This window comes from Rattus norvegicus, chromosome 11 (assembly GCF_036323735.1).
Source record: "Rattus norvegicus strain BN/NHsdMcwi chromosome 11, GRCr8, whole genome shotgun sequence".
In the NCBI taxonomy this organism is placed as follows: Eukaryota; Metazoa; Chordata; class Mammalia; order Rodentia; family Muridae; genus Rattus; species Rattus norvegicus.
This window is the reverse complement of record NC_086029.1, coordinates 82324606-82336820: the sequence shown is the minus strand read 5'-3', so window position 1 is coordinate 82336820 and position 12215 is coordinate 82324606. Positions and strand designations below refer to the sequence as shown.

The following is a 12215-nucleotide window of genomic DNA, read 5'->3' as shown; positions in this document are numbered from 1 at the left end:
TCAACTGCTGATGACATTCCTGAGTGGCCTCCCCTAAATTTCCCACAATGCCTGACTTCTTGCTTCCATGACGATCGATTGACTTCCAGTCTGGCTTTCTACATAGACAAGGCAGTGTGGGGAAGTAGACATAGGGTGGTTCACATTCAGCTCTAGCCAGTCTTTGACTCACAAACTGTAATTGTAAGAAAGCACCTTCCACTCAAGTCAACCTAACACCCAACTTTACAACAGATCAGAGGGTCCAAAGATCAGTGTCACTGCCGGAACCCACAGCACACGTCCCCTCGTCTGATAAACATGTCTCTATGAGGCTCTTCAACTGGGAAGCAGTAGTTGTGTATCTCATGGCACTCTGGTGCCTGTGGACTCAGTGTCTGGGGATTAACCAAAACAAGCCCTTCTAGAAAATGCCTCCCTGTCCCCTTCTACTCCTTGCTTTGAATGGTGGTGGAATTCTCCAGCCATTCTCTCAAAGACTGGGCAATATAGCTCAGTGGTAGACTGCCCATTTAGCATGCTCAAGGCTGTGGGCATGAACCCCCAACACCAAGTAAAAACCAATCATTCTCTCAGAGTAAGGAGCCTTCTCAGCACTGCTGGGAGGCCCTCTGAGCCTGCTCCAGTGGGAACTGAACACAGACTGCTCAGAATCTGGAACCCAGTCTAAAACCTTTTCCATAGCTTCAAGCCTTTTAGATGCTAAGATTAACTGAGTGGCCCAGATACATAGGTTCAGAGATTGGGCTGGGAGTCTCGAAATGACAAGGCAGGATACACACATGGATGACTAATCACACTTCAGTTAGCTGACCATAACGACCTTCAAAACGGGGAAGAAGAAAAGCAGCAGCACTCGCCATAGGATCAGCAGCCTTAATGCTTAGTGGTGAGGTAAAAGGCTGCTCCTGAGCAGGATAAATGCTGCAAAATGTAGGGAGTGATCAATAACACAGTCCCTGGGCTCACCACATTCTGCTTTGGGTTACTTGGAAAGTGGACTCCATTTCTTCACAGAATGGGATTTTAAGTCACAAGCCACACGCACAGATCACGACAGCAAATATCAACACAGACGCTTAACGTGTTAACTATTATCCACCTTGTCTGAGAAATACCACATTCAGACTTATTAATCAGCTTACACATTTAATGAAAGATTTTGGCAACCTGGGATTGTCATTCCATTTACAAGCTTCGCTGGTATTCTCCTGCACCCGTGCAGATGCAGCAGCATTTATTCAGCTTCAGTCCTGCTCGCAGAAGGCGGGCTTTCTTTCTGGTTGTTTGTCCATGGCTCTCAGTCGTGCTATTTTATGGTCTAGACTCTTAATCATTGGTGGGCTTCGAGGTCTTTACATCTGCAGGCCTACCGGGCAGATGTCCATGTGACTTTAGGCATCTGTAAGGTGACAATCCGACTTAGGACTCGAAGCAGCGTAGCGTTCTGATGACCCGAGAATGCTGAGGTCGGTGTAGATCACTGAAGGGAGGATACCTGACCTCGACCCGTGAAGAGTACAGTCCGTGCTTACGCGTTGGCGCCGGGACCCTTCTGCTGCCCCAGACGGTCCCGGACGCCGCGGCGGAGTTCCTCGGTGAAAGTGTCCTTGAACCGCGAGGCTCGGCGACGCAGGGAACCCGGTGGCTGATCCGCGAGGGCGCGCAGGCGGCGAGCTGCATCGTGGCCGCGCAGTTGCAGCTTTAGCAACGCGAAGGCTGTGAGTTGCGCCGCCCGCCGGATGGGCCGCGACTCAGACAGCCGCTCCACTAGATGCGGGTTGTTCAGCAGGGCCGCCAGCAGCCGCCGGAAAACCATCGTTCCCCGAGCGGCCCGGAACCCGAGGCACACTGTATACGCCTTCCGGCCGGCTACGCCTGACGACGGACGAGTCGGCGCTGCATGATGACGACACAGCCGAACCAGGTTCTGCAGCAGATCGCCCACACTTCCGTTTCCGCCGCCGCCGCCGCCGCCGCCTGGTCCTGCCAGCCTTGGCCGCGTCGTGATTCCTGTTTCTGCATCATGTCGGGTGGCCTCCTGAAGGCGCTGCGCAGTGACTCCTACGTGGAGCTCAGCGAATACCGGGACCAACACTTCCGGGTGAGGCGGGCCGGGCACGAGAGGGGCAGCCCTTGGGCCGGAATGCTGAGAAACGGTTTACACTTGTCTTATACTGGGTTAGTCAGCCCATGGTGATTTGCTGGGGCCTAAGATGCGAATGGGGTCCCAGAGGTGTTTGGTTATCACTGAAGCCACTTTATCTCCCAGAGAATCTGAGATTTACTTTCACAGTTTCTTGCCGCCGCTGCAAGTACCAGCACCCAGGGAGGTGTGGCGGCGGCCGGTTTGAAGTGCTTGTCTTGCTTGGGAAAGGGACTGTATCCCTGTGGCGGCCGATCAGACGCTAGAGCAGGTTTTGTTCTCATAGTGAAACACCGCCCTTTGGTACTTCGGTCCGTTCTTCTGTAAGACAGATCTACAAAAAGTTGGCAGTAAGTGGGAGACTTAGAATCGAGTCCCTGTTTGTGGCTGTCTGACGGACATTGGGACAGACACACGTGTCGCATTAAGGTTGTCTTGATGGCATAATCCAGTACAGCTAGTGGCTGAAGAGAAGCCCTGTCTCAAAAAACAAAACAAAACAAAAACAAAAACAAACAAGCAAAAAAAAAAACTAAACAAAAAGAAACGAAACAAAAAGAAATTCAGTCAGCTTAATTTTAAAATGTTTGCTGTGTGTCTGGTCTGAGTTTTACGTCTTTCACTTTTTACTGTTCTCATTACTTTGAACAATTCTACATCAGTAACTAACTGGATTTAAAGCACACTGCAAGATTAAAACCAGGGGAGGAATCATTCATTTGTTGTTAAAAGCCTGTAACTCTCTTCAGACAGTAATCGTTTCTGTCATGTGTATTTTCTAGTGTATTCTGAATGCAGTGTGTCAGTGGTGTGTTAAATGTGAAATGAAGTTACAGTGAAGTTATAGACTTTGTGCTTTACTTGTATATGAGGAAAGAGCAGAAAAAGAGAGGCAGCACAGGGGTTGGAGATTTAGCTCAGTTGGAGATTTAGCCCTGGGTTCTGTCCCCAGCTCCGAAAAAAAGAAAAAGAAAAAAAAAAAAAAAAAAAAGAGAGAGAGAAGCAGCACAAAGTGCATCCGATAGCCAGATATGGTGCCAGACATCTGTAGTCCTAGCAGAAAGATTACAAGTTTGAGATCAGCCTGCACAGGTAAAAAGCAAATGTTTCCTCTAAAGTTCTAAAACCTTGGTTTGTTTGTTTGTTTGTTTGTTTTAAAACACAATATCTATTGTCTATAGATTTCACCTGTTCAGTACTGTGGCGATCTTAAAATGTGGCAGTGGATATAAGGCCAGAGGTTTATTTTATTCTGGTTGTTGTTGTTGTTGTTGTTGTTGTTTGAGACAAGGTCTTACTATATTATATTGCCTTGGCTGACCTGGAACTCAGCATGTAAACCAGGCTGGCTTTGAACTCACTCAGAGGTCGACCTGCTTCTGCCTCCCAAGTATTAGGATTAAAGGCGTGTACCATTCTTAGCTCAAGACTGAGTTTGAATTCTGGCTGAAGCTACTGTATAGTGTCTTTCCCAAAATGACTCCACTGGTTTTCCTCATGTGTGAAATGGGAATGACACGTCAGGACCTACCTCATATAGTTCTTTGAATGAGATAAACCTCTCAGACTTGCAGTCCTCTTTGAGCTTCCCCAGGGGCAGATAAAATTACTATTTTCTTGTGTATAGCTGTATGTTCTTGGGTTTTAACACTGTGATTTGGAGAGCTGGCTCAGAGGTTAGCACACGCTGTTCTTCTGGAGGACTCGGACTCAATTCCCAGCACCTGAATGATGGCATCCTGTAACTCCAATTTCAGGGGATCTGATGCCCCTGAAAGCACTAAGCTTAATGGTGCACAGACATGCAGGGTGCAGGCAAAACACTCATATACATAAAAAATAAACTCAAACCAAAAAACTATAATGTGGGAGACGGGTGTGGTGGTCCATGCCTGTTATCACAGCATTTGGGGAAAATGGTAGTAAGACTACTAGGAATTTGAAACCAGCTTGAGCTATGTGGTCCTTTCTCAGACAAAAAACAAAAAACAACAAAAACCAGAATAATTGGGCTGAGTAGACACAGCTCAATAGGGAGAATGCTTGCCTAGCATGTGTGAGACCCTTGGGTGGATCTTGAGCAGTGCATAAACCCAGAGTGGTGGCGAATACCTGTAACCCCAATACTTGGAAGGTAGAGGTAGGAGGATTAGAAGTTCAATGTCTTCCTTGATTACACAGTAGGTTCAGTGCAACCTAAACTACATGAAACCCTGTCTCAAAAACAAGAGGCTGGAGAGACGGCTCAAATAGTACTCTCCCAGAGGACCCTTGTTCAGTTTCTAGCACTAGGTATCTTACAACCTCTTTCAGGAACTCTGATGCCTCTGGCCACCAGTGGCTTACCACATTCAGGTGTGCAACACCCCCTTCACCCCCCAAACACAGAGAAATGAACTAACTTAAAAAATAAAACTACAGAGCTGGAGATATGGCTCAGTGGTTAAGAGCACATACTGCTCTTGAAAGGACCCGAGCGTGGTTCCCAGCACCCACACTCCGTGGTTTAGAACTCTTTTTAATTCCAGTTCCAGGGGATATAACACCCTGTTGTAGTTACTGAAGGCACCTGGATTCACATGCACATACCCACACACAAACATAAAGACATAGACATTTGATCTGACCCTTCATACTCTTTGTTTCTTGCTTCTTTCACTTTGCACTCCATCTTGGAATGGCTCAGAGGTTAAGAGCACTTGCCGCTCTTGCAGAGGACCAAGGGGTTGGTTCCCAGCACCCACCTGGTGACTCACAACCATCTATAACTCCAGTTCCAACTCCCTCTTCTTGCATCCATTGGTACTACGTGAATGTGGTACTCCTACATACATAGAAGCAAAACACACATTAAATAAGATCTTAAAAGAGAACTCTGGTTCCAAAGTAGCCTGGGAGAAGTTTCTAGGCCTGGAAGACTCCAACTGGGATGAGCTGTGGTAAAAATACACCAGGCTCTCACGTTTACCTTCGGTGTTTCCATGTTTTTCTAATCTTACTAGTAAATGTGCTCACATAAAGCCTGCTGTCCTGAGTCTGCTACAGAGCATTCTGAGGTGATCAGTGCGCCCATATTCTCAGAATCAGGGGAACTTGATCAGCATTACTTAAGGAGTACTTAATGAAAAATGGGAGATTGAATGAATGCCCTGAACATGTCCTCTCAGCTACTCTCTAGGCTGGATTCCGTCATCTGGTTAATGTCTGTGCGCTCACACTAAGGTAAAATTTATAGTCACTTGGCGAGTCTGTTTAATCACATCTGTACATCTGTGTCCTTCCCGGGGGGAAATACTAAAAACTACCGTCCTTCTTTCTGTAAAGACACCTAAGATACCATGTTAACTGAGTGTGATGGTGGTTCGTGTATGTAATTACAGCATCAGGGCACTGAAGCAGGATGTTGAAAGATCAAGACCAGTCTAGGCTAAATCTAAGGTCCTAAAGAAAAAAGGGGGCCTAGGGCTGGGGATGTTATTTGGCTTGATACCTTGAGTTTGTTCCCATCACTGTAATCAGACCATGTCTAGGCCCTAATGAGCCATTTGATCCCTGAGGGTTGTCAGGTGTTGGCTGAAGCCCACTCTCCAGCTCTCTGGCTTCATCCTGCCTTTTAAGGAAAGTGACTCTCCCTGGACTTGGTGGTGCACACCTCTAATCCCAGCACTCAAAACCCTTCAGAGTCTGAGTTCTAGACCAGCCAAAGCTACACAGTCCTCTTAGTAGTCACTAACCTCTCTTACTCAGAACAAAAACATAAGCATGCAAATCACCTAGCAGTTTGTGTTATGAATAGGCTGTAGGGAGTATTACAAGGGTTCCTTTGTGTTATAGAGCGCACAGGGCCCTTCTGATGTGTCTGTCAAAGGTGAAGGTATAGTCTAAACTTGGCCATTAGAGAAGGGCCCACTGCTGAGGACATGGGCTGTGCAAGGAACAGCTGTGCCCTCCTGCAGAGAGCTATAGGAGGGTTACACGATTTGCCTGTCAACTAAAACCAGTCTGAACCTTATGTATTTTAGAATAAGAATACTTCCAGGCTGGTAGAGTTCTAGCCTAACAGTTGCATCTGGTTCAATCTCCAACACCACCCAAAACAAACAAAAAAACCCACACTTTAAAAAATATGCACATAAGGGCTGGAGAGATGGCTCAGTGGTTAAGAGCACCCAACTGCTCTTCCAGAGGTCCTGAGTTCAATTCCCAGCAACCACATGGTGGTTCACAACCATCTGTAAAGATGATCCGATGCCCTCTTCTGGTGTATCTGAAGACAGCTACAGTGTACTTATATATAATAAATGAATAAATCTTTAAAAAAATTAAAAAAAATATGCACATAAACATTTGCTTGCATGCATGGCTTTACACCGTGTACATGCCTGGTGACCAACCACAGACGCAAGAGGAGGGCATTGAATCTCCCAGGTCTGGAGTTATTGAGAGTTAAAAGCTGCCATGTAGGTAATGGGAATTGAACCAGTGTTCTCTGGAATAGTAGCCTCTTAGCCTATGAGCCATCTCTCCACGCACCCCCACTTCCTCCACCACCCCGCACCCCCAGAACAACCTCTGTGGCACAGAAGAATTCTGTTAGGAATCAGGCTGATGAGAGACTTTAATTTCCAAGTCAGAATGACTGTCTTGATTAGACTTAGGAATGCGACTCTAAGCAGATTTGCTCATTGCTCATGTAATGCTTGTGGAGGGCATGGGAAACTTCAGAAACTGGTTCTCTTAGCCTCTCTGAGGGTTCTAATGCTTCTGCTCTGCACTGTGCACTCTCCTTCCAGGGGACTGTCCTCTCTCCATCCTGCCTCCTGTAGGAGTGCTGGGATTACAGATGTATGCCATCACACCCAGCTTCTCTTGTGCATTCCAGGGATCAAACTCAAGTCGAGAGGCTTGCACAGCCAGTGCCTTTAGTGGCCGAAACTCCTCTATCTCCAGCCCTAAGCAAATCCCTTTTTAGGCTGCAGTGTTTAACCTCATCTCCATTTGAATTTCTAGGGTGACAATGAAGAACAGGAAAAGTTACTGAAGAAGAGCTGTACGTTGTATGTTGGGAATCTTTCCTTTTATACAACAGAAGAACAGATTTATGAGCTCTTCAGCAAAAGTGGGGACATAAAGAAGATCATCATGGGTCTGGACAAGATGAAGAAAACAGCGTGTGGGTTCTGTTTCGTGGAGTATCCTTCTCGGGTATCTAGTCTCAGCTAGCTGTCGAGCCAGGACAGACTCAAGGGCCTGCCTTTTTGTTTTGTTTTGAGACAGGGTCTCACTGCATGGCCCTGGCTAGCCTGAACTCTAGCCATACCTTTCCCTGCTTTGTTGGGACTGAAGGTGTAAAGTGTGTACACCTCAGCCCCACTTGTTTTGGTAAGGTATTGACTTGTTACAATCTCTGTACCTTCTCTCACTCTGAGTTCTGTGCACATTACTTTTAATCCCTTTAATCCTAGCACTCAAGGGGCAGGCAGGTCTCTGTGGGTTTGAGCTCAGCCTGATGCAACAGTCCGTTCCAGAATAGGCAGAGATACATAGTGAGAATACGACCTGAGTAAGTGGGAGCACAGGCAGCAGCTTCTAAGACTATGAATTGACAAGACATCTGACTGCCTGGACAGTCCCCAGTGTTCTCTAAAACACTGGAGTATCTTCTTCAGCCTGGTCCAGAATGTCTGATAGACCTTCTATGAATTGGGAATTATGAAGGAGAGACTGGGCTTTCATGTTGCTCAGACTAGGTCTCTGCCCTAGGCTGACTCCTGGGCTCAGCCCTCTAGGCAGCTGAGGATACAGACCCAGGCCACCACAATTTTGGTGTCTGGAGTCAAAACACTTCCTTCATTCTACCCCTAGACATAAAGGACCAACCAGATTTGCAAAGCTTTGAGTCCTGGGAACAGCATCGTGAAAGACCTCACAGGGACACTAGGACCATAAAGTCCCATGAGAACCAGTGTTTCCCTTTGCCTTGCAGGTCACGGATCAGCGTTTGTAGTGCACAAAAGCAAGCCCACTACCGCTCACTGGTTTTGCTCTGTTAAGCCTTATACAGTACAAAGTCATCAAGTGCCCACTGCTTACTAGCATTGTGTGTCAGATTCTGTAATTTCTTCACATGTTTCCCTATCTAAAGACAAAGAATCTAGACCAGCAAGTTCAGCTGCTAATTATAATTGCTTATGTCAGTCTCTGCGTTTATAATATGTGTGGCTAAGGGTCAATCTCTCTCTCTCTCTCTCTTTCTGTGGTGGTGTTTCTTAAATTTTTCGTTATGTGTTTGTGTGGGTGCGTTGCCTGCTGGTATGTCTGTATACCTGGTACACACCACTGCGTAGACGGCTACACAGGTTCTGGGAACCGAGCCCAGGCCCTCTGAAAAGCATGTGCTCCTAACGGTCAGAGGCTTCAAGCCCTTTCGGGTTTGCTGCTGTTTTGTTTTATACTTTTTGTTTTGAAACAAAATACAGAATCTTGGTATGTAGTCCAGGCTGACCTCAAACTCTTAGCAATCCTCCTGCTTCAGCCTCATGAGTGCTAGGATTATAAACACAAACCACTATGTTCAACTTTATCATTGTTCTTATGTAAGAAGTTTGTGATCTTAATATTATGTTAGCCATATTTTCTATTTGTAAAGATCAAAACATGGGCCAAATCATTATTAGCAGATGCATCTAGGAGTCGTAACTGACTCGGGCCTGGATGTTACTTACCTGTCCTTTACTGCCCATAAGTACTGTTGGACCAACTTTGAACCGGCTTCTACAAGATGGATGTCTATGTAAACATTCTGGTTAGGTTAGATTTTCTTTTATTTATTTTTATTCATGCATCATGAATCCTGTCTCCAAAACGTTTGAAGGAATGTTAGTGTTCCTTAACACTCACACTCTAAGATACTATTCAAGAGCAGATGCAGAGAACGCAATGCGGTACATAAACGGAACGCGTCTGGATGACCGGATCATACGGACAGACTGGGATGCAGGCTTTAAGGAGGGCAGGCAGTATGGACGTGGACGGTCTGGGGGTCAGGTATGCGACAAGGGCACCTGAGCTGGATCTCTGCCTGGGACTCCAGTTTTAGTACAGGCCTTTTGCTAGCTCGTGGGTTATTCTTTTTAAGGAGGTTGTGCTTGTTAGTTTTGATAGGGTTTGGGTGGAGTGGAGTGGCTTCCTGAGACAAGATTTTGCCATACAGCCAAACTGGCAATCAAACTTGAGATCAGATCCTGTCTCTGCCTCCTAACTATTGGAATTACAGCTGGGTGCACACCAGGCCAGTGAGAAGGAAATCTGAGTTCAAAATACCCCGCACATTTAAGTAGTTACTAAACTCATGCTGGGGGCCTTCCCCCTGTAACAATGCCTAGAACAAAAGCAGAATGCACCCATTTTACTCTTAACTTTTATGCCCTGGTGGTGTGTGCACATCTGAAGTGGTTCCGCTGTGCCTGGCTTGAGTGCAGGTCTGTTGTATCAGCATCTCACAGTGCTGGGTCTGTGTTTTCTATTAAGGTCCGGGATGAGTATCGGGAGGACTACGATGCTGGAAGAGGCGGCTATGGAAAACTGGCACAAAAACAGTGAGTGGGCGAGCCCCGAGTACACAGCTCACACACATCAACACAGTTGATGATGGAGAACATCACCCAAGGTCTCATCAGTGTCGCAGATGTACGTGAAGCCACTTCTGGTTTTCCTCTGAAATATTAAAAGACAGAATCCAAAGAATGCCTTTAATTCTAGTCTTATTAGGATGATTTTCTGTTGTTAGGTCAAAAACTGTATACCTGAGCAACAGACAGTCTGCTGATTAAACTGTCAGCCGGATACCACACTTGTAGGGAGAGTGGGCAAAATGTCAGAACGGACTTTACAAGCACGTTGGTAAGCTTCATGGGGACTGAGATGATTTTCTACATTTTAAGTTTTCATGTTTATCAGTGAGGTCTTGCTACAGTCTATATAGCTTTGCTCTAAGTAAGAACAGGTGTGTGTCGACTGGATTTGCCTTTTGTATTTCAGTCTAGTAGGCACACCAGTCAGTCTTAAATGGTCCTGGGATGCCACGTGCTTCTCTGCTTTATGCATCAGGATACTCTCAGGACTTGAGGAGTGCTCACTAAACATTCCTCAAAAGACGCAAATGTTTCACTGAAAGTTTAAAACAAAACAAAAATAAGGACTTACCCAGAGAGCCTCCGATACCCTAAGTAGGGAGGACACTGTCAGTAGGGAATGGAGTGAAAGCTCAAACACTGCCTTGATATGGAAGCTGAGACTGGAACCATTAAATTATTCCTTCCCATTCCAAAAGGACCTTAGAATAGAGTGGGCTTTAGAAAAGGGCTGCACCCAGGCCTGTAATCCCAGCTACTTGGGAGGCTGAAGCAAGAGATCAGCCCGGGGACCTTGTGAGTCTGCCTCAAGGGTCTACGGAAGGTTCCAGGCACAGTGGTCAGGGGCTTCCTTATTACATGAGGGCTCCTGAAAATTAAGAGTATCTAACAACAGAAAGCCTCCTCTAGGATTGTCTGTTATAACTGATACACATATTTTAGTCTTTTTTTCTCTGAAATTGTGCTTACTGAGGTCCATGTATTAATAGTAAGCTAGAAGTCAGTTTCAACAGATTTTTTTTCATTTTCTTTGTATTATACATGAGAAACATTTTTAATACAAGAGAAGCAAATCTTTTCATGTTATTTGTTACGTCTTCTAAGTCTCACTAGTTTTTCAAGGTTGTAACGACTGTAACGCTGAGGAAGCCCTTTTGCAGACTCTCAATGAGGAGATGCTTGAGTTTCAAAATAAAGCCTTTTATACTATAGCTTGAACTGTTTATCATACATTCTTTTGCAATAAAATCTAAGTCAGGTTTCAATAATCTATGACTCAAAAGTGAGAATTTTACCTTCTGTAACAAGTGTCAATAAAGTTAGACCAACCTACTCTGTGTGTATTTCCTCGCCTATAAAGTGGGATAAGTTTTGGTCCATTTACCACCCTGGAGAGGAAGCATGGGTGTCCTTTGTAACAAGACACACTAGGCAACCACTGAACCAGTAGGGCAGAAAGAGGCCAGTTTCCCAGAAGACCTATATTGTTAGATGACGGACAGGAGGGAAATGGAGCTACGTTAAGAGGATACTTCTTGGGTTTGAGGATGCTAATTTTTACAGTCTGTTTTGATTATACCCCTCTTTCCTATGTCAAAATATCTGAACTATATCTCACTTTAATCAAAGAACGTGACATCTCTGAGATACGTGTCAAGTTGGGTGTGGTGACACATGCCATAAGCTTGGGAAGCTGAGGGGAAAAAATGGTAGGTTGCCAAGGTTACACAGCAAGAACCTATCTCAAAGGTACAGCCCACCTCTATTCCAAACAACAAACAAACAAACAAAAGAGAGCCAGCTGAGACACGTAAGCGAAAATGTGTAAAGGAAAAGTAAGAATAGCCATCCTGGCATCTCATATACTGTAAAGCTGAAGTAGATTTTGAGTTGTGGTTTAGACTCTGCCAACCAATATTGCACCCAAATAACCAAAAATAGCTACTTACAAAAATAATAAAATCAGGCTGGAGCATGGCTTAGTGGTACTTGCTGTCTCCCAGAGGACCTGTGTTCACTTCCCAGCTCTCATGGTAGCTCCCAACCATCTGGAACTCTAGCTCCATAGGATCCAATGTGCTCTGTGAGTACCGCATGCACCGAGGTACACGCCGGACACAGTAAACATATCAAACGACTGTTAGCTGGACATTGCTGGTACACACTTTAGTCCCGCTAGGACTAGACCCGCAGGAGGGTCTAGAGACATCAAGTTCCAAGACAGCCAGAACTACACATAGAAACTTTGTCTTGAAAAGACAAATAAATGATTAAATGTGTGCATCACCACACATGGCAATAAAGTTGAGCACTGGGCTTTCCATACTCAGTAGCTGTGCATGGCGAGTGGCTGTGGGGGCAGATAAAGCAGAGCAGGCCCAAGAAGGGAGCTCCTGCTGAAATATGGAAGGACACGGGTAGGACATACAGCGGTC

The 12215-nt window shown here is 45.7% G+C and overlaps 2 protein-coding genes across 2 annotated transcripts; one reads left to right on the top strand and one right to left on the bottom strand.

Annotated features, from left to right (window-relative positions):
• Positions 1-1129: 1129 nt before the first annotated feature.
• Positions 1130-1895, bottom strand: Ncbp2as2 (NCBP2 antisense 2 (head to head)). Its single transcript, NM_001399683.1, has one exon. The coding sequence runs from the start codon at positions 1817-1819 to the stop codon at positions 1532-1534; it is 288 nt and encodes a 95-aa protein (NP_001386612.1). The 5' UTR covers positions 1820-1895; the 3' UTR covers positions 1130-1531.
• Positions 1896-1981: 86 nt separating this feature from the next.
• On the top strand, positions 1982-10819 carry Ncbp2 (nuclear cap binding protein subunit 2). The gene is made up of 4 exons (NM_001109525.1): positions 1982-2104; positions 7157-7338; positions 9055-9193; positions 9677-10819. Exons 1-4 carry the CDS (start codon positions 2027-2029, stop codon positions 9746-9748), a joined length of 471 nt encoding a protein of 156 aa, NP_001102995.1. The 5' UTR covers positions 1982-2026; the 3' UTR covers positions 9749-10819.
• Positions 10820-12215: the final 1396 nt, after the last annotated feature.